The sequence below is a fragment of the Melanotaenia boesemani genome, chromosome 10 (assembly GCF_017639745.1).
Source record: "Melanotaenia boesemani isolate fMelBoe1 chromosome 10, fMelBoe1.pri, whole genome shotgun sequence".
Classification (NCBI taxonomy): domain Eukaryota; kingdom Metazoa; phylum Chordata; class Actinopteri; order Atheriniformes; family Melanotaeniidae; genus Melanotaenia; species Melanotaenia boesemani.
Genome location: NC_055691.1, coordinates 4401735 through 4427569, shown reverse-complemented (window position 1 = coordinate 4427569; position 25835 = coordinate 4401735). Strand labels below are relative to the sequence as shown.

The window sequence follows — 25835 nt, the reverse complement described above, 5'->3', positions numbered from 1 at the left end:
ACTTTAATGTGTTTTTGGATAGGTACTCTGCTGGATCCCAGTGGCCTTTATGACGACGATGTCAGCTCACCTGAAAGTTTACAAAAGTAAGTCACAATTTTTTAAGTTATAATTGTAAATTGTAAAACTATTTGCAGACACAGGTTCATACAACACAAACCTACAATATACACACAACATACAGAATAAATAAAAGAAGAAATACCGAAAAAGATTAGTGCACATTAGATGACATACAAACTGTTACACCAGTGTTGTCTCAGTTTAGAAGTGAACATAGGGCTAACTAGGGCTTCTGTTATGTGGTTGTCTGAATTATCCACTCGATGCATTAAACTAAACATTAGCTGCCTTAAGAGCACCTCAATAGCTGGCTCTCTTGTGGTCACAAACAACTGATTGGCATTATGCCACCTAGGGACACAAAGTTGCAACCTCATTGCGTCATTGTAGGCTACATTGAGCATCTGCATACTCATTATCCTGTAGTTTGACCACAGTATTTTCCCCAGTGCTTCTAACTATCATTATTTGGCTTTTCTTAACATTATAGTTTATATCATAATCATGCCATACTGAGAGCACACCTTCAACATTTTCTGTAGACCAGCACTATATGGACTGAGCAGGACCAGGTCGTCTGCATACATAAGATGACGGACAACAGCATTTTCCCTATTTAACTGATAGGATAATTCCTACATATAAACATTAAATAAAATAGGGGATAAGATTAATCCTTGACGAACTCCATTCCTAACAGAGAATGGAGAACATACAACATTCTTCCATTTGACCCAGAATGTTTGATGGGCATACCGAAAAGCTAAAACTCACCGGAAATGTAGGAACACCTCTATCTAGTAATTTAAAATGTAATTTTTTATGGTAGATTCAATCAAATGCCTCAGACGCTTCAATAAAGCATAGAAATACTGATGAGTTAAGGCTTGCGCATCTAAATACAATTTCCTTAAGTGCACACATACACTGGTCAGTACCATGTTTTCTTTTAAAGCCAAACTGATTGTCAGTAGTAAGAATATACATTTCTAATTTAGTCAAGAGTATTCTCTCCAGTACATTAGACAAGATACTGGCTAATGCAATAGGCTGATATTTGTCTATACTATAGAGCCTTGTCCTTCAGCACAGGCATCAACATTACAGACAATAACCAGAAATCCAGTAAACAGCGGCCTGAGTCTATGGATGGCATATTTTAAATGTGCTGCAGTAATGCAGTCCATACCACCGGCTTTGTTAATATCCTATCCATTAATAGCATCATGAACCATGATAATATAAGGGACACTACTGACTTATGTGAACCTGGTCAACAGTGATGACACATGCAACCCAAGACAATTTTAGTGATAATCCAAAATATGTGAAAAATGTCAGAATGTCTTTGCATGCACTGGAGGGTTTTAGAGGATTGCTTTGGTTACACAGTTGGTAATCCAGCCTGCAGTAGATGCACTCTGGCAGAAGTTACTGTAAAAGGATTGTGTTTGTCACTAAGTTCTTCCAACTTGAAAATGATGCTGGTGAAAGGCACACAGCCAGCTGGAGCTGTCTCTGTGCACCACTTTGTATCCTCCAGTGTATCTGTATCTAAACTTTAGCAAATGTCTCTTCTAGATTGATGGAGAATGAGGAGGGAAGGAAGGAGTACCTGGTGTTTCCTCCCAGTAAGAACCAGTGTCCTGCCAGCAGTCAGAAGGGGAGGAAGATCCCACTGAAAGGCAACGGACGCCGGATTGACTACATCCTCCACAGTGATGAGGGCCTGCAGCAGGACTGGAAACTGGTACGATTCAGAAGATTGCAGACAAAGCTGGCAATGTGCAGATATGTTCTTTTTGGTGACATTTATTTTTATTTCACTTATCCAAAGCCTCCTCATTTCTATGCTTCATGGTTGTTCAGAAGCTCTGACAGGCTGATACGCAGATTCTACCAGAATCATCATCAAGCATTTATCCTGCAGCACATCTGATAAAGTTTTCAGACCAAAACTTTTTCAGTAATCATGCTGACAAACAAAAACAACTAATAACTTTAGCTACAAAGAAAAATAAGTTTAATAGTGAAGTGCAAGAAGGGTTTTTAAAAGCATTGATTCAATCTCAGTCGAGCTGCATGACTAAAGTTACAGCAGATTTACACAAAAGCTAAAATTCTGTTTACAGATTTGCAGATGCATGGTTACTTTTGTATCTGAACAGAAGTGCAGCAGCTCAAACTCATAAGTTGATTTCTACAACATCAATACCACAGATAATGAAATCTACAACCCCGATGCACAATAAATACTGCATCCATTTCAGGCACAACAGTACCAGCAGAACTCAGCACCAAAATGACTCCCTGTTCTCTACAAAGAGCACAGCCTTTCATCTAAAGTGTATCTCTCATCAACATGTCTCTTTTGATTTGGATGTGTGAACAGTTTCTCATTTACAGCCACACAATTTGCGAGAAAAGGAATAAGAACAATGATGTATCAGAAGTCAATGCAAGGGATTAGAAAACCAAATCACATGATTTGCATGGGCATCTCTCCTTTTCTTCTGCCTGGCTCTTATTTATTCCTCTCAAACTGCAGCAATTTAGCACCACCTTGTGGCAGAATATAGAAAGTATAAAACAAATCCAGTGGACTGTTTTATTGATGAGTATTTGTTGGAAAGTGCCCACATGACCAAAAGATACACTATCTGCATTCTTTTGCTCAGAGGTTTTTATGTTTGTTTAGGCTTAACTCCCTTCAGAAAAACCAATGCAGTGACATTTAACTCGGCAGCTTGGGGAAGGCCCTTCTGATAAATATGATGATGCCTTTATTAAGTCAAGTGCACAAAAAACAAGTCAAGTGCAAAAAGGTTTCTCATGTAACAGAGGGTGGAGTTGGCAGTTCTACAGAGTAGTTATTATTTTAATCATTTAGTTCGACGGCTTGCTTTTTATTTGTCAGCAAAATCATGCCACAGCCATTCTAAAAAAAACACTCTACCAAGTGCCACAGCACTACCTAAAATTAAATAAAATTGTTTGTAAAATGTTAAATAAGCTATAAACGAGTAGAAATAAATAATAATAAGATACAAATGGGTGAAATTAATTTCCTTCAGAGTGTTGCTGGATTCAGACGTAGGGATAAGGTCAGGAGAGCGTGCATCCAGCGGGAGTGTGATTCAGGCATCTGATTTACTGAAAGAAGACTCCAAGCAGACCCAGAACTTGCAAGAGGGATCACATTTTCCCTTCTAACCTAGAATACCTTGGGATCAGCCCAGGATGAGCCAGAGTGTCGGACATCTGCGTTTCTCCCTTTTTAGAACTCATGCACCATCATTATCAAATTAAAAATATCCCTTTTAAGAAAGTCTCAACAGAGCCAAACCAGGATAGAGAATCTGTCTTAATAGGTTTGGGTGAAGAGACAACAAAAAGATTGAAGAACAAGAGAAATACTACAAGCAAAAAAACAACAAACACTATAAAAGGTGAACAGACCACCGACTCCCCCAAGAGAACACAGTGAAAAGTTAACAGCTGTTTTCAGCTTCATTATTATATCTGCTTATCTTGTATCTTCACATCTTTCACAACTTTTATGTTTGTTCAAACCATCTTTTATTCATCAAACTAACATGGCATTGTCCAAAATTTTCCAAAATAACTTTTTCAAAACATTATTGATCATTTAGAAACTAATTGTAACATGTTTTTAAAGTCGTTGGCGCTGCGAGCAACAGTGAACAAAGCAGTTGTTTGTGGCTCATGATACAGCTTTCAGTTATTTCCCCACATATCTGATCAAAGAACTCAGCCTGTTCCCACCCACTTTGGAAACCATCATGTAATCTGAAGTTCTCCAGAATAAAAGGTAGTCTTTGTCTTTCTTTGTTTTACAGGAAATCGAGGAGTACAGCTTCGTTACCCAGCTGGCCGGCCTCACGGATCACTTGTCTGTGGCCATGCGACTGGCTGTTTCCACCGGGGAAGAGGAGCCTTAGATTGACCACCTGAGCTTTTATTCTAAATACTGCCATGGAGAAATGACTAACAACCAAGAGGGGAGGTTCTCAGTTTAGTTTATGGGGCAGCACGACTGAAGATTGAAGGAGACGGCAAGTAGATGGATGAATCAGCAGAGGTGCACTTAGAAGATAGAAGAAGGAAGATGAGAGGAAGCAGAGGAGAGATGCGAGAAAGGAAGACTCTGGAGAGGGAAGATAAGTGGAGGAATTCAGATTAGGAAGCCAGTAGATATTCATCTTCCTGGGTAAATCACCCACACGTACACAAACACACTAAATACTGCAACAACCACGGGAGACGTTTAGACTGCTGAATATCACCTGGCCTCTCCTCCAACACCCTGCTGAACTGAATCCTGAGGGTTTTATTTACAGTGAAGTGTTTCATGTAGCTAATACACACACTCCTTTTATCGGATTTGTTTTAGCCGTAGTGTAAGGATTATTTTATTTTTTAATGACTCTACCTTCAGGGACAATTGGATGCTCGTTGTTTTAGTGTATAAAAGGAAAACATATATTTGAAGTGAAGCATACAGCTACTAACTGGCCTTTACACTGACCGTGTGTGTCCTTGTGTTGTACTTCTTCCTGAAAAGCTATTGGTCAGTTCTGCTGTCAATCATTCACCTTACTGCCCCAACATCAGTCCCAGGAACCTCAACAAGTGTCTTTTCTTTTCTAAAAAACAAACAAAAAAAAACAACAAAACAAGTCTTTCTAAAAGCAGAAAAATGAAATACAATTTCTATTGTTGCCACAACACTTTTTATATTATAGGAAGTTTAAATGCCTGTTTAATACTAAATAGTATGTTTCTAAAAAGATGTGTTGTATGAAGGGACGTGAAACCAGAGGAAAAAAGTTGTTTGTTTGATGCAATGTGGTGCTTATAGCATGTTTTTTTTAGCCATGACTGATAAAAACAAATTAGAAATCCCTTTTTTGATGAAGCTTTGCAGATGCATGAGGGGAAATGGTTTCCGTTTACAGCGTTAATACGGTGGCTTGATATATGCTGACTTGAGATTGGATGCCTCAAGAAGTATTTTGCCCTGGAGTACACACTCTGCATGTGCACACCACCCTGCTGATGACACACAAAGTTGTGCACAAATACACAAGGTTTTACACAGCTAAACGCTTCTTGTGCAGAGGGCTTTCAGGGGATGTAACTGGTGGCCATATCTGAGGTCATCATCATCAAGTGACTTGGCCATCTGTGAGAGAGTTAATTTAGTTTTTGTTTTTGTTTTTTTTCTATTTATTTTTTAGTCAGCAACAAACAGCTATAGCTGTGGTTAAAAAGCCATCGCTGATGTGCAGAAACAGTTTGAAGCCCTTTTTTTTCTTTTTTCTTTCATCTTTCTTTTGTTTGAGCACAGCGAGTTGTGAAACACTGACACACCTGCAAAACCTCAAATCTCTGTAACATTTGAACACCTTTAGGCTGTGCACTATAACACGTTAACAAACACATACATTATGTAGTTCAAAACTGTTGCAAAGACTGACACAGCCCACGCAAAAATACACAAAAAATCCAAACCTAGCACACAAATGGATGATGAAGTGTCAAACTAGCAAACAACACAGTTTAAGGTGTGTTCATACTGGGATCAAAACAAACTTTTACAGACTGTTGTGAAAAGATGGAAAGAAAAATCTGCAAAAAATTCAGAGTAAGAACTAGAGTTGAAATCTATGGAAGCCAAGAGTGGTTGTTATCAGCTAATATCTTTTTTTAATCGTTATCTCGAGATAAAGAGGAACATTTTCTCATGCTAACAGGATGCTTTAGTTTGTTTTCTTGAGATAACGAGATGATTAAGCTGTGCTCAAAAGTAAGTGTGTGACACCTGATTTCAATGATCAAAACAAACCCCATGACACCTGATGGGAAGGACTACATCATCTTGTACATGTGCAACTGTGTGAATGAGTGATTGGTTAAACAGTCACAATTTCAGCCTTTGTCAGACTTGATAGAAGTAAAATCGGACGTATTGATCAGTGATAGATGTTACTCGATCTGACATCAGACGTCTGTTGCTGTACTGAGGCATCCCAGCACAGAACAGCTCTGTTCCCCCGCGAACACCTGCTACATTTATACGTAGCACTTTTAATCCGGTCGAACATCCAGTCAGAATGAAAATGCCTCATGTAAACATGATTCCAATCCAATTAGGAGAGGCGGTTAAAACCTTTTCACGATCGGATCAGCAGGAAAAATTAACCATGTCTACACTCAATCCGATAGTTTTGTGGTGGATGTTGCCTCTGCACATGCTTGAACCACGTGGGGGTTATGTGACGTAATGAGTATCCGGGAAGACTTGAACAATGGTGGCAGCAGAACACAGGACTTTGGTGGATACGTTCTTAATAGAAATTGAACGAATTAAGGATTATTGTGGATTTTGGCATTCAAAAGGTTAAAAAAAATGTAAAAAAAAAACTTTTTCCCAACTAGCAGGCACTGCACATGTCAAGCATTATGATCGTATTAAATCTGTCCATCATGTAAATACAAATGACGGGATCACTTTATCTGGCACCCATGTAAACATGTCAGCAGGAATCTCTGATCAGATTGATTTCAGTCGGATAGATGAAATATTTGTTCATGTAAACGTAGCTACAGCCCTGCAGAGCTCCTTCAGAGGTGCTTGAGAGGAGGGTCCGTCAGATAGTCGAACCTCGGATTGAGGAGGAGAGGTGGTTTTCGTCCCGGTCGTGGAACAGTGGACCAGCTCTACACCCTCTTCAGGGTCTTTGAGGGGGCATGGGATTTTGCCCCACCAATCTACATGTGCTTTGTGGACTTGGAGAAGGCATTCAACTGTGTCCCCCGGGGACTCCTGTGGGAGGTACTCCGGGTGTATGGAGTGCCGGACCCACTTGTACGAGCTGTCCGGTCCCTGCACGACCGGTGTCAGAGCTTGGTCTGCATTGCCGGCAGTAATTTAGAATCGTTTCCAGTGCAGGTTGGACTCCGCCAAGGCTGCCCTTTGTCACCGATTCTGTTCATAACCTTTATGGACAGAATTTCTAGGTGCAGCCGAAGTGTTGCGGGGATCCGATTTGGTGGCCTCAGGATTGGGTCTCTGCTCTTTGCGGATGATGTAGTTCTGTTGGCTTCATTGGGCGTGATCTTCAGCTCTCACTGGAGCGATTTGCAGCAGAGTGTGAAGCAGCTGGGATGAGAATCAGCACCTCCAAGTCCGAGACCATGGTCCTCAGCCGGAAAAGGTTGGAGTGCTCTCTCCGGGTCTGCAATAGGGTTCAGCCCCAAGTGAAGAAGTTCACGTATCTCGGGATCTTGTTCACGAGTGAGGGAAGGATGGAGCGGGAAATCGACAGGCGGATCGGTGCGGCGTCTGCAGTGATGCGGACTCTGCATCGGTCTGTTGTGGTGAAGAAGGAGCTGAGCCAAAAGGCAAAGCTCTCGATTTACCGGTCGATCTACGTTCCTACCCTCACCTATGGTCATGAGCTGTGGGTAGTGACCGAAAGAACAAGATTGCGAGTACAAGCAGCCGAAATGAGTTTTCTCCGCAGGGTGGCCGGGCTCTCCCTTAGAGATAGGGTGAGAAGCTTGGTAATCCGGGAGGGGCTTAGAGTAGAGCTCCTCCACATCGAGAGGAGCCAGATGAGGTGGGTCGGACATCTGGTTAGGATGCCTCCTGGACGCCTCCCTGGTGAGGTGTTCTGGGCACGTCCCACCGGAAGGAGGTCCCAGGGAAGACCTAGGACATGCTGGACGGACTACATCTCTCGGCTGGCCTGAAAATGCCTTGGGATCCCTCCGGATGAGCTGGTGAATCTGGCCAGGGAGAGGGAAGTCTGGGTTTCCCTGCTTAGGCAGCTGCCTCCGCAACCCGACTCCGGATAAGCGGCAGAAAATGGATGGATGGATGGATGTTAACAAAAAGTAGGTTTCTCTGGGGAATCTGTGTGGAGCTTGTATGTTCTCCCCATGTATGCATGTGAATTCTCTCCCGGCTTCCTCCCACAGTCCAAAGACATGCATGTTTGTCTCTGTGTTGGTTCTGTGATGGGCCAGGAGCAGCTCTAGAACCCCTCACAACTCCACATTTGAATAATCTCTTATCTCAAGAACACAAAGTTTGTTCTCTCAAGATAACGAGATAAATTATCCTGTTATCACGAGAAAATTATGTTAGAAAAACATGTGAGCCCAGTTGCTCTCGGCTTCCGTAGAAATCAGATCTTGCACATATTTCACAAAAAACAACTTCTTCAGGGACCACATAAAAATCTGTTGATTCATGAAAAATGACAAATTCCATTTCTATATTTTCTATTTCCCAAAAACATTTTTAAAAAGAAAAATGTTTTATTAATTTGGTTTCTTATAAACAGTTGAAAATAGCTAATCTGTATTTAAATTCACCTCATTTTAGGAGCTGCTATCTAAGAACTGAACAACAAAGAGTAAAAGTTCTCAGAATCCTTAAATAAGTCATATTGAAATTATTAATCTTAAAATCACAAATGTTGCCTTGTAGCAGGTCTAAATGCGGAGAGCACTTGTTACTTGTTGAGATTTTTTTATGGGAAAAGGCATGATTTGATTTTAACTGACATCAAACAGTGCAACAGTCACATTCTCACCACATGCTTCGGTTCAAACACGCCTTCTGAGGTATGCTTCTTTTACCTGTGTGTGTGTTTATGTTACAGTATTTACCTCTATTTGGACATCAGGTAATGTAAAGGTAAATTCATGCCTACTCTGTAATAAGTCTGCAATTTACAGATTATTTACGCTAAATAAATCTGTTGTGTTGTCTCCCAGTCTGTAACGGAGCCACATAGACCATGGTGACAAACAGGAGCAGGGGTGTGAACAGCAATGACTCAAAATGATAAAACTGCGTTTAAAAGATCACAGTAATGTCATTTATTTGGAAAACTCTTGTTGATAGATTTTCTTCAGATAAGTTTGTTTTTGTTTTTTTATCTTTCGCTGCTTTTCCATCAGAAAAATTTGGACTTTAGAACACTTTCAGGCGCCCCTGTCCCCAGTGACATTCTCTAGCTACTCCTGGGGAATTCTAAGGTGTTCCCAGGCCAGAAGGGAGATAAAATCTCTCCAGTGAGTTCTGGGTCTTATCCAGCATATCGGTCCAGTAGGATGTGCCTGAAAAACATCCAAGGGGAGGTGACCAGAAGGAATCCTAATCCGGTGCCTAAAACCCCTCCTATCAATACGGAGGAGCAGCGGTTCTACACCAAACTCCCTCTGGATGTTTGTGCTCTTTACCTGATCTCTGACTGAGTACGGCCACCTTGCGAAAAAGGCTCATTTCGCCCATTTGTATCAGCGATCACATGTTTCTGACCATTGACAAGGGTTGGTACGAGACCAGTAAATCAAAGCTTTGCCTCTCAGCTCAGCTCTCTATCACATCACAGTTTTGTTTGAGGACAAGGCACAGTGGCTCAGACCAACCAGTGCCCTACAACTGTCAGCAATGGCAGCTCAAGAAAAAGTTACCACAGTTGCTGCAGCTCATTTCATCTGTTTTAAATCCACAGGGTTTTCCTAAAGGGTCACCTTTGAACATGTAGGATTTTCTGAACTGGTAACCTAACGGTCACAACATAGTTGTATGGAAGATGTATTAACCAAGTAGATGAGCGACGGAAGCTAAAATAAAAAGAAAATGAGAGTGAAAAACAGTGTCATGACTGAACTCCAACATGAGTCACATACTTGCACGACTATTGGCAAGACGCAGCTATAGAGCGGCTGCATTTGTGTCAAAAAGGGGCACGTCTATGGTAAAAACTAATGTGAAGGTTTGTGTCTGACAAACAGAGTATCATCCAGTATCTATAATTAAAAGAGCACATCTTTTGGTGAGAAAGATGTGTGACCATCACTTGTGATAAACACTGATAGTAAGATTGTTTCTTCAACCTCCAACCAAGTGTTTTTTGTTGTTTTTTTTTTTGTTTTTTTTTTAGATTGACACCATCTTTCCAAACAGTTTTTTCTCAGATGGTGCTGTTTAAGAAACCAGAACATTTGGCTACCAAAAATGTGTGATTTCTCAATTTTAAGTTAAACAGATGAAAACCAGTTTGTTAGTGGGCTAGGTGAGTGAACTTGAGTAAACTTTGGTAATGATTATGAATTCACCTTTAAATTTCTTTGAAGGGTAATGTGATATTGTTTTGTTTTGTTTTTTGTTTTTTTAGCGCATATTCTTGCTTTAACCCTTTAATAGCTTTGATATTCTTTCTCTTTACCATATACTTGTTATTCAGTAATGGCTCCACAACCATTAAGCTCCATAAGATAGACACACTTTTCAGTGACATTATATATGTTGCACACTCCATCAACAAGACCAAATGAGATCTGGGAAATCTTTTGTTTTGACCTAAACCAGGCTCTAAATTCAGCAGCATTAAAACAATGCCTCAGTGGCACTGATGTATTCAAATAGCTTTCAAAAGCTCCATGTTTTCTGTAGCTGTTATAGTATTAACAGGCCTCAATGAACGTGCCATGTTTGGTAATCCAGTCCTGACCCACCACTGGCAACATGTTGGCAGAAATCTCCAGCGTCCTGGGTTGAGGCCATTCTCTCATCAATTCCTGCTATATATTTGTCTCAGAGATTTTCTGTAAAACAGTCTTGGATGCTTATTTCTCTGAATAAAACATCCTCTACAGAAACAGTTTAGGTTTACAGATGCTGTTTGATTTCTATGGTCTGCAGGGTGAACGATGTTTACAGCTGTTTTTTAACTCTGCCTGTTTCTTGGTCACTTAACCAACATGACTGCACATGTGTTCATTTGGGCAGCTCATGGATTTATACGTTTTCAGTAGAATCTAATAAAATGAACAATGTTTTAGAAATGTGGACCTGAAGTACAGGTGTGAGACTGGGTGTATCCGAATGTTTGCCTGTAGTATGTTTGAGTCAAAGCCAGAAACATAACAGCTGTTTTGTTATGTATATTATTTTTTTTATACACACAGTATGAGTCCACAAGCCATCTGGCTGCATAGTCACATCTGTCTTTTTTGACTTTTTATTCTGATGACTAATATATTCTTCTTATCACTGAGGTTTGCTTCTGTTCTTCGTGTTTTTTTATTTAGCAAAACACAATATCAGTTGTGTGTTTACAGTAAGCTAAATAAATTTGATCAAATTCCAGAGTATTTGTTAAAACTCATGTATGTGACAGAAAAGTGCTGCAGTGTACCTGCAGATCTGCTCTGTAAGTAAAGAAAATATGGTTTTTGGGTGGAAGTACAGCCTAAACTAATGTTATTTATTTATTTTACCTTCACTTTTTACATGAAACCTGAGCACTGCTGAACATTTCATTAGCAAGTGTGGAGAGATAAACGGAAGGACTAATGTCAGACATTGTAATTTCAAGAGATGGATATCCTCAATGTCATAAATATTGCCTTTTGCATTGTTGTCTTTGCATATTTTTGATTTAAAGGTGTAAAACTAAAGTTCTTGCAAAGCTTCAGCACTGAACTATAACCAGAGGGACGGTGACATTTTAGTCAACCAGGTATTGAATGAGCTGGAAGAGAAAATAAATACAAAATAAATCTATTACAAAGGTGGACAGAAACAAAGCCCAAGTGAAATTCTGTTATTTTTATTTCAGCTTTACAGCAGGACCCCTTTAATATAATTAAGCTTGTTAAAACATTTTGAAGATGTATGCAAAATATGTTTTATATCAAATGGAAGAAATCAATTAAGCAATCAGCCTAGGAAGAAGTAGATATGTATTGTTGACTATCTACTTGTCATCTTTATCTTTAGAATCCTTACAGTAAGTTTCCATGATAAGAAACTGTGGCCTACATTTAGCCTGTGACGAAGGCAGGACTGCAAGTCAAATTATAACAACAACACAAGACGGGACACTCAGTTCCCTTTTTGTCTTTATTTTTGTATAATCTAAGAAATAGCAAAGTCCAAGTTAATAAAGTCTGCAACTGATTTGATAAAGGCTGATAACCGTGCATTACACTTTGTATATTTATAAATCCTAAAGTTAATAAGGACATTGATTCTTTAAAGACTTTTAGAACTAAATAACATCAGTAGCAGTCTGATCACAACAACTACTAATGGCTCCAGTCAATATTATAATTACTTGCTGAAACTGGCTAAATGTGATAAATGCCTATATATCTTATATGAGATTATCAAGTTTGTTTCAGTCACATTTATCGAATGTCATAATTTAAGGTGGGAATAAAAATTGCTTCACCTCAATATAAATTCACCATATGCACAGTCATTTGGGACCAAATACATAAAAAATAAATAGATAAAAATCATGGGAAGAAAAACGCCTTCATTTGCATCACCGTTATCTTTAGTACTCTATTGTCTTGTCAATTATAAAATGGTACCAAATTTTGCCCTTTGACAATTCAAACCTTTCTCACTGCACAATTCTATATCAGATGTGCACAAACCAAAGCTTTCCACATTCCAGCAGAGGACTCTGGAGAACCGGATTAAAAACAAGTAAAGGCCTAAGAGGAAAGACATTAATTCTAGTAAAGTCAAGTCAAAATTATTCCTATAGCACATTTAAGAACAAGGTCAGTGCTTTTGACCAAAGTGCTATAGGACAGACAATAAAAACAAACAGCACAGCAATAAATAAAGATAAATTAATAAGATCACCTAAATTAAATTAAAGGTGGTTTTAAGTGCAAATGCAAGACATACAGTATGCAAATGCATTAGTAAATGTTTAAATTTAAAACAACAAATCTACAGGTTTTTTCTTTTTTGTAAAATGCACGTGTTCTGGGATGATAGACAATTTGTTTTCTTACCTGAGCACTGGGGTAATTAATCAACTGGTAATGACCCCTTAGATTGGAATTCATATAATGGGTAAAAGAATTATAAGTAAATTATGTTGATTTAAAGTCCTAAACATCTAATTTCAACCAAGTTTCATAGATATTCATTGATAAAAAGATCCTGATTGCAGACAGCTTTGAATCTGTAATTTAAGAACGAGCTGTATGATAATGAGTGTGTCATCTGCATATAACCAAAATAAACAGTTTGTAAGATTATTTACATGTTGTCCTCTGAAAAAAACATGCTCATTTCAAAAAGTAATGTACATAAAGTAATTACTGATGGTCCTCTAGCAGGGCTGGATTTGTGAGTTGCCAAGTGTACAGTAATTTCATCAGCTAGATAATAAATTAGTATTATACAGGGTTTAAAGTGATTGATCTTGTACACAATAAGTGTATTATCAAAAACTGACCTTGTAGCTGCCATTATTGATTTGTGTTGACATTGAGTGTGTTATAATTTAACTTGATTTTTTTTTGGTCAGAGTACAACAATGTTGGCTTTAACCCAGTATCTATGACACTGTTACTGACAATCAAGCAACCACTGAAGGATTTCCAAGTTTTGATTGACCCTATGGATCAAAAGTCTGTCATAATAACCCAAGCAGGGCAACTTGTCTCATTTCAGCTATTTTGAAACCAACACTTAGAGAAAATTTTGAATATCCTAATATTTACTTGACTTGTTATTCAGTGAAAACAGTAAAGATGCTGAAACAGTGTAGAACGCAATTATTTCATAATCTGTGAAACTGACCATTATAGTACAGACTGTTCATGCAAGTTCATCATTTTCTTTTTTGTATCTTTTTCTGGAAACAAGAATCCAGTGCATCAGTTTCTGACTGCAAACTTGAAATGATTTGAGTATTTTGTTACAAGAAAACTTCTCCCCTTTTGTGTCAAGGACAGAGTTGTTCAGAAGTTAATCAAAGAATTCAGCTGTAAGCTTACATGGCTGCATGTACTTTAATAATGCTTCAGGCTTGTAGTCTTCTTAGAAGTAATGCCTCACTTTGCTATCTTTTCCTTATTTGATTTTCTATCTTTTTTATTATTAATTCTTGTCTTTGTTGGGGATTGTTTCTTGATGGGATTGTCTATCTTGGTCTCTGTAACATGGCAGAGGGATGACTAGCTTTCTCTTTTTAAGCTTCTCCAACTGCTTATTTTCTTCTGCTTTTGTAAGAAAAAAAAGAAAAACAAAAGAACTTTCCCTCTTGAATTGTGTCTTGTGTCATTATTTGAACATACTGAAGTCATTCTGAGGACTGGTCTAAAAGCAAATACAGGGAATGCAGTATTGTGTTCTTTATCGAGACGTGGATGCATGAACTCATCCCCAACTCTAATGTGTCTGTGCACTGCCTTAAGACTGTACAAACAGACCAACAAGAAAATCAGAGGAAAGCTAAACAAAGGTGGGACTGCAGTGGTTTTTAACCATCGTTGGTACCATTCAGACGCGTCACCATGAAGGAGACCACCTGCACAAAGGACATTAAACTGTTAGCTGTATATTTTTGTCCTCATTTACCCAGAGAGTTTGTCTGTGTTATTCTGGTAGTGGCCTATATTATCCATGGTACCGGCGCTGCAGAGGCAGCCTGTGACATCAGTTCTGTCGTTGCTAGGCTACAAACACACCATCCTAACGCATTCACTGCGATCTCTGGAGACTTTAACATCTCCGTCTCTGCTACAGTACCAACATTCCAACAATTGTAAGCTGCTCCACCAGAGAATTGGATTTATTTAAATGTTAAAAATTCATAAAGCTCCTCTGCCCTGCCTCCTTTAGGAAAGCTGCAAAAAATGTAAAAGAAAGCCTTCAGGGGAGATACACAGGGAGTTATTGAAGATAATACAAGAACTCAAAACAAAGTGCAAGGAGAACTACAGGAGAAAGTTAGAAAGTCAGATCCAGCAGAACATCATGAGGGATGTGTGATCAGGAATGAAAAAGATCACCAGCTTCAGGTTAAAGCTATGGAGATAAAAAACAAGGAACTGCTGTGAGGGTAAATGGGTGAAAATCAAGGAAGTTAACCAGGATCCAAATAGTGAGAAATATCCTAGGCAATATCCAAATCCTTAATCCAGAATGTAAGTCAGGTTCAGAAGCCACGGTAGACAAAAAGGTTATCCAACTCCAAATAGTAGTATACTTACAAAATGAGTAAGTCCAGGGTCAGAACCAGTTTGGAAGTGCAAATCTACAAATCCAAAATCCTAGTTAGAAAACGTTCAAGGGTCAGATATCAAAACTTATGTTATCCAGAGGGGCCAGAGGCAAAGATGAGGATCAGGTCGAAAACAGGTTAAATCAAATTAACAGACAGGTGCAGGGTGCAGATGGCTGAAGGGTAGTGATGAGCAAAACCACTCATTTTCTTTACCATCTGATACAAAGTAAAACTCAAGCCAGTACCAGCGATACCCATCCGATACCAAAACTCGTACAGAAACTTAATGTGTTTGGAAAGTCGCTTTGAAAGCAGCCCATGCTGAGGGGAAAGGAGGTGGTAGTTACATTTTCATAAAATGTTTTGTGATTCAAACTGAAATTACCAGTAAAATGCATAAATAAATTCATAAATGCTGCAATAATTGCATGTTTGTCAACACAGTGTAAGCAATGTAAAAGTGTCTGGTACTTTTCAAAATAAAAGCCCTCGTGCAGATTTGCACTTGCTGAACCATGTAAACATTACATCATTAATCGGTCAGTGTTTTTTGTTTTTATTTTAAATCATGGACGACGAGAGATTTATCCGGGAAACGGAGAACCACAAGATTCTCCAGTTCTTCTGTGATTTCGTGATCTTGCGGATCCACCTAAGCGGACTGCACCAGCAGGCGCTCCGCAACCATTGAGGATCGCCATGGAGGTCGGAACAAAACCGCAGCACAGCCGTAACTCAGCGCACACACACCTGGTGAAAACTGGGGGCAAGAGTGACGTGTCTCACCGTTATAGCACCTGTCTCTCTCCTCTCCTCCTCACCATAATTGAATTATGTTCTGTGTTATGGTCGACTCTCAGATGTTTAAGGAGGTTTGTGGTGCTGCTACAATACCTCTAAAGGTGGATTTATGGTCGTCCGCCGTCTGCGTAACCGCCGTAGGCTCAGCGTAGATCTGCAGAGGCTCGACGTGCACGCAGACGGTTACGCGTAGGTACACACTTGTGATTGGTCATTTTGGGATCCCGTGTGGTTGGATAGCTGGATCTTCTTGCTGAATTTGTGAGGTAACTACCGTTTTTAAAAAAAACAACCAATGGATCAAGTTGATGAGAGGCTGATCGAATTATTTCATTTTCTTCCACAAGCTAATAACGACACTGAACCATACTGGACGCCATTGTTGTTTTAAAACAGAAAATACCTACCGAACTGAAGTGAACCATCAAAAGAACCAGACGCTGCCACCTTCAGATTAGGAGGAGAAACTGCAACACAACACCAAAACTACGTGTACCCCCTACGCTCGAGTGCGAGAGCAAACTCACCAGCGTCAGCTACACCATGGCCAACCACACACAAACGCCATGTGAGCATAAATCCACCTTAAGCCTTCACACACACACACACACATCATACATCGCACCGTTGCTCCCATTCAGCTCTGCATGTGATGCTGAGTATACCCAGTGAACGGGGTATAGTTTAGAGAAGATCCTGATATTATTGTTACTTTCCACTATATTCCAGTTCATGATAAAACTGTATTTTTACTCCAAAACACTAAAATATTAATATTCTAACATGAAAATTGATTCTAGAACATAAAAAAGCTGGTATCAGTACTATCGGTATTTTTGTATCATTCTGCACATCAGTACTAAACGGCATGTTAACAATCTGGCAAAAAAAAAAAAATTAAATTAAAAATGGAGAGAATAGCTTATAAGGAGAGAGGAGCAGGTGAGGCAGGTTAGGTTAATTAAGGGCTGAATACTGCCAGCAGAGGGCAGAGAAGGGACAATGGGTAGGACTAAATAAGGCATGGGCATGGACATAAGCAATTGAACAACTTTCAGGAACCATTACATTTTGCTTATACGCTTTAAAGTTCTGCTGCTGGTCTATAAAACTCTGAATGGTTTAGGACCAAAATACATCAGTGACTTCTTGACCCGGTATGAACCTGCCAGAACCCTCATCTGGTTCCAGTTTCTTATCAGTTCCCAGAGTCAGAACCAGACATGGAGGAGCTGCATTCAGCTTCTATGCTCCACATGTCTGGAACAAACTCCCAGAAAGCCTCAGATCAGCTGAAACACTCAGTTTATTTAAATCCAAGTTAAAGACCCACCTGTTCTCTGCTGCATTTCATATTTTTTTATTTAGAAGTCCAAATCTGCATCTGTTTCTTTTAAGCTGGAATCTTTAAACATGATCATGTTTTTTAATTAATTGTATTTCTTTTAATCTTTGTTTTTTATAATGCACTTGTATTGCTCTCTGCACCCTGCTGCAACGTTTTATATAAAGCACTTTGAATTGTCTTGTACATGAAATGTGCTATACACATAAAGTTACCTTGTCTTGCCTTACTGTCAGCGGAGACGCATAAGCTGCATGCGCCAGATAACTAGCGGTTGACACGTAACACTTCTTGTTGTGTAGTGTTTTGCGGTTTTATGAGGATGCTGTACACACCTGGGCGTGTCGCTGCAAAGTTCCACTGCTCACTAGAGGCCTGGCATGCGCACGACATCATTTCTGGTCCTTGCTGCGTTTCTTCGTGCACGGACATAGTTTTTTTTTTTTTTTTTTTTTACTTAAATCAATATTTGCGTTTTTTCGTGGAAACGTTGTTGTGTACACAGAGCCAGAAGAGATTGCAGAAACTACTAAAACTGGCTTAAGAAGACATTTCGGTCCACACTCCTGACCAGTTGGTGGCAGAAATGCACCAAATCGTTGTGTGCCAAAGAAGAAGAACTTTCTCGTGGACTGAGAGATGGTTATGTAGTTGTATCTCATCCATATTTCGGTGTGTGCAGCAATAATGTCTTCAGTTCAGTGTCTGACAGAGTTTATCAGCGAGGAAGAGATTGGTCGTCAGCGCAGACTGCTGGATAGCTCCTGGAACCCCAGAATCACGTTACATAGAATAGGTATGTAATGGTTTCAATGAACAAAAACATGAGGATAACTGAAGGAAATCTAGTCAGAGCTCAATGCTACATTCTTATTCTCACACAGGAAATTTTCTGTGGTCAAGCCAGCCCTCTTTGTTTTAGTGGGTATTATCCTCGTTTGGTGGGATTCCTCTACATCAGTGGTTCCCAAACTTTTTTAGCCACGAGCCCAAAAATAACATATGTAGGTCTTCACGCCCCCATTCGTCACCCTTGGACGAGTCCTCAGTCCACCAGAGAAACAACCAACCATGCAAACCTTGAATAATCCAGTAGATGAAAATAAGAATCTCCAGCAGACTTATTTCTAAACAAACACCAGCTGCACAAGCGGATCCAGGCCGTTCCACTGATTTGTTTTAGCCATGTCATAGAGGAAACTGTTGTCGACCACAGAACTTTATTGGACCTTCTAGCATGATTATATTAGGTTTCAGAGCAGTAAGACACATATTCCCTATGGAAAGATACCACACTTAATGCACAACTTTAGAAGTATAGTTTCCTATCATCCAATTAATCTATAAAGCACTCAGTGCTACGGAGTAAGTATATAAACACCTCCCAAAAATAGAGGGAACACATAAACAACAATCTTAATGAATAAAATATTCCAGCTGAAAATCTTTATTCATTACATAGTAGAATGTGTTGAGAACAAAATAACATAAGAATGATCAATGGAAATAAAAATCATTAACCCATGGAGGTCTGGATTCAGAGTCGTACTTGAAATAAAAATGTAAAGATCAGATCACAGGCTGTGGACAACTTCTCTGGACAGTGTAAAATGAGGTTTAGAAGTGTGTGTGGCCTGTGTGCACTCCCTACAACATCTGTGCATACTCCTGATGAGACAATGGATGTTCTTGTGAGGGATCTCCTCCCAGACCTGGATTAGGGCATTCCTGTGTCTAAAGGCAGTCAGGGTACCTCTAGCTAGCACATGGAGGTCTGTGCAGCCCCCCAAAGATATGTCTCCCCAGACCATCACTGACCCACTACCAAACCGGTCATGCTGGAGGATGCTGCAGGCAGCATAACTTTCTCAGAACAGCGTCTCCAGACTCTCACGTCTGTCACATGTCGTCAATGTGAACCTGCTCTCATCTGTAAAGAGCACAGGGCGGCAAATCTGCCAATCTTGGGGTTCTCCGGTAAAGCCAATCAGGCTGCACAGTGTTGGGCTGTAAGCACAAGCCCCACTTGTGGATGTGGGGCCCCCATACCACACTCATGAAGTCTGTTTCTGCCAGTTTGCTTAAAACATTCACATTTGTGACCTCCTGGAGGTCATTTTGTAGGGCTCTGGCAGTGCTCCTCCTGTTCCTCCTTGCACAAAGGAGCAGATAGCGGTTCTGCTACTCTCAGCACTCTGCTGGGAGACACAGCAAACCTTACCATAGCACACAATGTTGTGTCATCCAGGATGAGCTGCACTACCTTTGCACACTGTCTCATGTTACCTCTAGTGGTGAGAGCACTGGCAAAATGCAAACGTGACCAAAAATCAGCCAGACAGGATGAAGACAGGGAAATAGTCTGTGGCCACCACCTGCAGGAGCATTCCTTTTATAGAGGTTGTCTTTCTAACAGCCTCTTATTTGTAGAACAGCAGGTGGAAATGATTCACAAGTTTTACTTCCTAACTTGACAGATTAATATCTCAAAATGCTTAAACACAGGCAAAAAAAATTGTCATTTACTCAATGTTAAAATAAGTGGGTTTTAAGTAGAGTTTTAAGAACAGACAACAAGGAGGCCTGTTCAATGTTAAATAATCACTTAAGTAAACTTTTTTAGTTTCTTTTGACCCTCTAGAACTCCCACAACATGCCTGTAAGGAGGAGGAGGACCAGCAGCTTTGTGAGGAAGAGAGGAACTCGAGTTTGGACCAAGAAGAATCAGAAGCTCCACAGATTAAAGAGGAACAGGATGAAGTCTATACGAGTCGGGAAGGAGAGCAGTTTTCACTGAAACAGGAGAAAGATGCCGTCATACACAGAATAGGTTTGTAACACTTCAATGGTCTGAATTAACGTAACACATTAATATGGGCTATGGATCATACTAATCAGAGGTCTATCTTACGTTTATTTTTAGGATCACAGTTGTGTTTTAAACAGAAATACCATCTAAGCTTATCTTCCTAAAAGCAGAAACATTTAGCATAAAACACACAGTATGTTGAAGACATAGAAGAGTGACTGAATTGCTGTAAAACCTGAATGAAAAGATCTGAGTTAATTGTTCAAGATTGTTTCCACTCTTAACCGCATGCAGTCTGAGACTTAATTTACAGCTTTTGAAATCAGGATTTTAATGTTTTCTTTTTCCAATTTAAGACCATAATAAAATCCTCAATGATAAATATATTATATTTTTCCAACATATTGTACCGATGAAATGAGTGGCTTTTACTTATTTTCATTTTCGGTGATATTTTTTACCTTCTTAATGACGCGGTATGTATCTTTAGGTACATAAAACTCTGTGTTCCAGGCTTGTTTGATGGCACAGTGACATTTATCGTGTATTTCTGGAGCCGTCGCTGTCCAGCTGCTTCCCGAGGCTGAGGAACCGTGTTCATGTTTTCCTTCCTGGATGCTGCGTGACGTTGCAGCTGATTTTTGCTTTGTGCACCGTGTCACGCGCTAGCAAGCGGATATTTTATTTTTTATTGTGTAGTTAGTGAAATCAGCAACAATCCACTTTGCACCTTAATTCCATTGTAAAGGAGACATGTTTCAGATTAAAAGTATTTTAATTGTTGTGATTATGATAATGTCAGATTTTCAGTTCCCTGCAGCATCTGAGTAACTTTTTTCAAGTTATAGCTGTAAGTACTACTGGTGGTAAATTCCAGTAGTAGTTGAATTCCATTGGAAAAGGTTCTTACACCCTATTAATTCTATTTAAGCCTGTTTACAGACGCACCATAAATCTGATCATCACCTGATTTCTGGAGTCATCAGATTATTCAAGTGGTCATGCAGACAGCAGAGTCTCATACCCTTTATCACTTTACTACCATTATCAGATCAGTTTAACACAAGGAGATTTCTCCCCAATACTCCAATATCTTTGTGCATGTAGACTCGTATATCTAATTTATTTAGTATTTTCACGTCTGCATGTGCAAAAAGCTGACACGTCTGTCTTTTCAAGGTCTTCTGTTAAAAAGACAGAAGCAATGTAGTCACAACATAAACAAAAAAGGAAAACATGATGCAGCAGGAAGTCGGAGTATAAATGTAATAAAACATTCACTTCTTGACTAATTAGCAGCTTAGCTCCTACATTAGCAGATAACGCTAAGACCGCAGGCATCGCCATGTACTACAAAGATGAAAATAACAGGAAGTTACATCAAAAATGAATCTGATAATAGACTAGTGAATGTAGACCAGGGCTTTTTAAACCTGAAGTATAGATCAGATTATTACTATGATCTGATTAATCACATATCAGATTTTGATGGTTATGTAAACAGGTTCTTTGACTGCCTGAACAAGACCAGTCAGCTGAAAGGTATTTTATATGCCACCATGAATGTGTCCAAAACAAAGCATTGTAAATTCTGCACTGTTGTGTTACAGCTCTGAATATTTAGTTCTTCTGAGAAGTGAATCAATAGTTTAAGTGCTCAAGTGAAGCAGGAGGATTATAGGTTGTTCACTGGCCAGACACAGCCAACCGTTAAATTTCATTTATTCCGAGCCTCTTGTTCTGACTTTGAGACGAGCTGAAAATTGCTCTCCAGTCTCCCATTCACAACACGCATTTACAAAGATATGAAACCAATTTAAAAGAAAACAATCGTCACTTCAAGCATATTTGCAAGTTCTTGTTTTTATTGTTTTTGACAGCCTACTCAGCATTTATTTCCCCCACTTTTCCCTTCCAGACATCTCACGTCAACATTCCTGTAAGGAGGTGGCTTTTCTAGCTGAGCAGCAGCAGCAGTGTGCCCAGAAGTCCAACCCCAGTCCTGATCAGGTTGAAGCAGTGCCTCTGCATATTAAAGAAGAACAGGAAGAGCTCCTTACCTGTCAGGAGGGAGAGCAACCTGTACTGAAGCAAGAGGCGGAGAGTTTAATTACTCCTACTCATGAGAAAAATGACCACAGTGATAAAAAACCAAACAGGGACCAACCTGTGGATGAAAAGTCACATTTAGAGGGAAGCATGTTTGAAAGCTCCGGTCCAACAAGATATGCAGAACTGAAGCCAAAGAACAGTTACCAAAGAACTAGAAATAATGGAGAAAACTCCCCTCTGTTAGAAAATCCCTGTAATACTCAGCACATAGATAAGCGGCAGTCGTCTGGCAAAACCTATGGGAAGCAATTCAGGACAAGTAAGAGTAAACTAACTGTTTGGCTGAGAACTGGCAAAGCTGTGAAGCCATATTGTTGTAAAACATGTGGAAAACCTTTCATGAAAAACGGCCATTTGTTGGCCCATATGAGAATTCACACAGATGAGCGGCCGTATTCTTGTAACACATGTGGAAAATGTTTCATAACAAATAGTAATTTGTTGCGTCACATGACAACACATACAGACGAGAAACCTTATATTTGTGAGACGTGTGGAAAACGTTTCACCAGAAAATTTGGTTTGTTTGCCCACATGATAATACACACAGGCGCGAAGCCGTATCGTTGTAATACATGTGGGAAGCGTTTCAATAAAAGTTATAACTTATCGGCCCACATGAGAATTCACACAAGTGAGCTGCAGTATTCTTGTAAATCATGTGGAAAAAGTTACACTACGAGCAGCGCTTTGAGGTTCCACGTGAACATTCACACAGGTGAGAAGCCGTTTTCTTGCAAAACATGTGGAAAAGTTTTCATGAAAAATAGCAGTTTGTTGTGCCACATGAGGACACACACAGGTGAGAAACCATATTCCTGTAAAACATGTGGACAGTGTTTCACCACAAATAGTAGTTTGACAGCCCATATGAAAATTCACACAGGTGCAAAGCCATATTTTTGCAAAACATGTGGAAAGTGTTTCAGTAAAAATAGTAATTTATCTACCCACATGAGAAGTCACACAGGCGAGAAGCCATTTTCTTGTAAAACATGTAAAAAAGGTTTCACAAGAAATAGTAGTTTGTTGGACCATATGAGAATTCACACAGGTGAGAGGCCGTTTTCTTGTAAAACATGTGGAAGAAGTTTCTCGACAAATAGATATTTAACATCCCACGTAAAAGTTCACACAGGGAAGAAGCCGTAGAACGTGGAGCAAGTTTTACAACAAATTGTTGCTCCGCGTGACAATTCACACACACGTGACAAACTTTTTCCACGTTTTACCAGAATGAATGGCAGTTTGCTCCATCACAAGAAAGTATTTAGAAAATCTTTAAGCACAAGTAGTTATTTGTTGACACAAACGAGAACCCGAAGAGGTGTGAAAGTGACCATCATGTAAAATGACCATTTTTCAGTTGAAAATTTGTTTGTTAAAGATTTCAGACTTCGTATGTGAAAATTAAGTTGTCACCCTTTAATAAAAAATCTGCCTGAGACATTTGAGTTTGTGAATGTGAAGAAAAGGATTTGGATGGTTATAAATAAACTGTACCTACTGTACCATGTTAATGCAAAACACCCTAACTTAATAAATAGGTACCGTGTGAACCATTAAGATTTAGAAATGTTCTAGTTTCATGTTATATTTCTTTGTATTTTTAAGTAGAATAAATTTTGGAGGCAACACTAAGATACTGTGGATGATGTATGATATGATGTAAACGTTTCTGTACAAGTAGTTTGTGTCATCTACAGAAGTTTGTAAGAATACTTCTCTCAGTGCTTGATGAAATAAATGATGAGCATAATGGTAGTAATTCATAGTAGTAAATGGTACGCATTGTAATTTCCCAGCTTGGGATTAATAAAGTCTATCTATCTATCTATCTATCTATCTATCTATCTATCTATCTATCTATCTATCTATCTATCTATCTAATTCACACATCGATCAGTGGACGCTGTTTTTTTTTTTTTTTTTTTTTTGTCTGTTTTGTTTTATCTCTTGTGTTCATTGCAATAATAAAGCTTTGTAAATTTTAATGTAAGAAGACCAGATTCACACTGAAGTCTGAAGTGCTGAGCTGTTTTACTAGTGGAAGTACTACAAGTATCAGATCATGTAAAACGGGTGTGTTTGTAAAATGACGCAATATTTTCTAGAAACTGTAGGCTAGATATCACATATGATACGCATAGCAATAAAGGGTTAATGTGGGTGGTGTCATGGTGGCATAGTGAAGATCATTAGGAATATGAGATGACTATTATTTTGCTCCTTTCCAGAGTGTAAACTGAGGATCCTGCTGATGTTTGTATCAGTGAAGGTAAATATAGTTCCCGTTTGAGCAGGAGTGTGTGACACGTTTTTTTCTACTAACTTCTTTTCCTAGGGAAACTGTGTCTCCAGGTATTAGTTTTATAAGAAATGAAGTTGAATACAGCACTGTACCAACACTGTCCATGGTACTTACATACATACAATGAACTCAGCTGTTGTCCCGTTAGTTCTGTTTACGAGATGATCCAAACATGATTTGGATTCAGAAGATCAAAGACACAAACGTAGCTGAATGTAATCTTAATTCAGCCAATCTTTGATCCATGTTCACACTTACAGTGTGAGATTAAAGGGAAAAGACGTTAAGCAGCGTGTCTTTGAGGTGATAAAGACCAGTGTTTTTCCACTACAGCGAAACGAGTATGATTGTTTCTGTTCCCTTTCGCAACAGTTCCCTCAGCAAGGAAATCTGTTTTAGCTTTCCTCTGCCACACGAGGGCAGTAGTGCTTCAACTTTGAAACTTCTTTTGTTTACCTGCATTTAGATAAAAAATGTTTATCTGGACTGAGAAACACTGGTAAGATGTGATTTACAGCTCTGTACCACAATATTGTTAATATCCAAAAACAGTTCAAGCCACAATGAGAGAATTCAGCTATCTACATTGATGAAGGAAGAAATCAAAATTAAAAACAAAATAACAGAATTTACTGAATAAACAGTGAAGGGAAAGTCACTAGAAACTATTTACAAAACAAGTAGTTTAAAAGGTGAAGGACACAGTGTAGAGCTGTCTTCCCCGTCATTCATCTGTGTGTCAGTGGACAGTCAGCAGCAGCTGCTGCTGCTCCCAGCTTGTGCTTGTGAAGGAGTCCCTGTGTGGCTGGTCTTTAGTAAAGAACTTGACGCTGCTCTCAGTGAAGCTGTGGTATAAACTGTAGCAACAGTGGTTGTATGGCATCTACAACTTCAAAACTTAAGTAGGTGCAATAACTTACATAATGTTATCCTCATAGTATGATTGCCTGAGTCATATTTTGATATCTGCAGTGCCTGACTGCTCTCCTAACACTGCAAAAACAACTGTTTCATACTTAGAATAAAAACAGTATAAAGTTGCACTTGAATGCAGCAAATGAAGAGGAGCCTCCTCCAGGGCTTATACTGGAAGAAACCAGTCAGATTCCATCTCTGTGATGATATAACTGCTTAAACCAGGAATTTAGCTGAGGCAGTAGTTCCATACTTTCTTTTGTTCAATCGTCTGTCACCGGGCAACATATTAACCTGATAAGATGATGGTCTTTGCTAGACTCGTGTGTACATGTGTGTCAGAGGCATCAATATGTGTGCTCTCTCTTTAATATGTGTGCTTTTTAAATCAAG

The 25835-nt window shown here is 39.3% G+C and overlaps 2 protein-coding genes and 1 long non-coding RNA gene across 5 annotated transcripts in view; all 3 read left to right on the top strand.

Moving 5' to 3' along the window:
• smpd3 (sphingomyelin phosphodiesterase 3) overlaps nt 1-6676 on the top strand; it is a 43228-nt gene extending 36552 nt beyond the window's left edge. The window contains exons 7-9 of the mRNA XM_041997020.1: nt 23-86; nt 1645-1813; nt 3924-6676. Coding sequence (XP_041852954.1) covers nt 23-86; nt 1645-1813; nt 3924-4025 — 335 coding nt within the window. The 3' untranslated portion in view covers nt 4026-6676. The remainder of the gene's footprint in view (nt 1-22; nt 87-1644; nt 1814-3923) is intronic.
• A 1232-nt stretch (nt 6677-7908) lies between these two features.
• Nucleotides 7909-25835, top strand: part of LOC121647512 — a 26963-nt gene continuing 9036 nt past the window's right edge. Inside the window, exon 1 of the long non-coding RNA XR_006011855.1 lies at nt 7909-9887. This is a non-coding gene — a long non-coding RNA (uncharacterized LOC121647512). The remainder of the gene's footprint in view (nt 9888-25835) is intronic.
• The window catches only part of LOC121647509 (zinc finger protein 2 homolog), an 8297-nt gene continuing 249 nt past the window's right edge, over nt 17788-25835 (top strand). Inside the window, exons 1-3 of one of the 3 annotated variants that reach the window (XM_041997024.1) lie at nt 17788-18091; nt 19919-20125; nt 22023-23380. In XM_041997024.1, coding sequence (XP_041852958.1) covers nt 17983-18091; nt 19919-20125; nt 22023-23368 — 1662 coding nt within the window. In that variant the 5' untranslated portion in view covers nt 17788-17982 and the 3' untranslated portion in view covers nt 23369-23380. Of the gene's footprint in view, nt 18092-19918; nt 20126-22022; nt 24086-25835 lie in introns of those variants that run through there. The other 2 variants (XM_041997023.1, XM_041997025.1) reach the window with 2 other exon arrangements.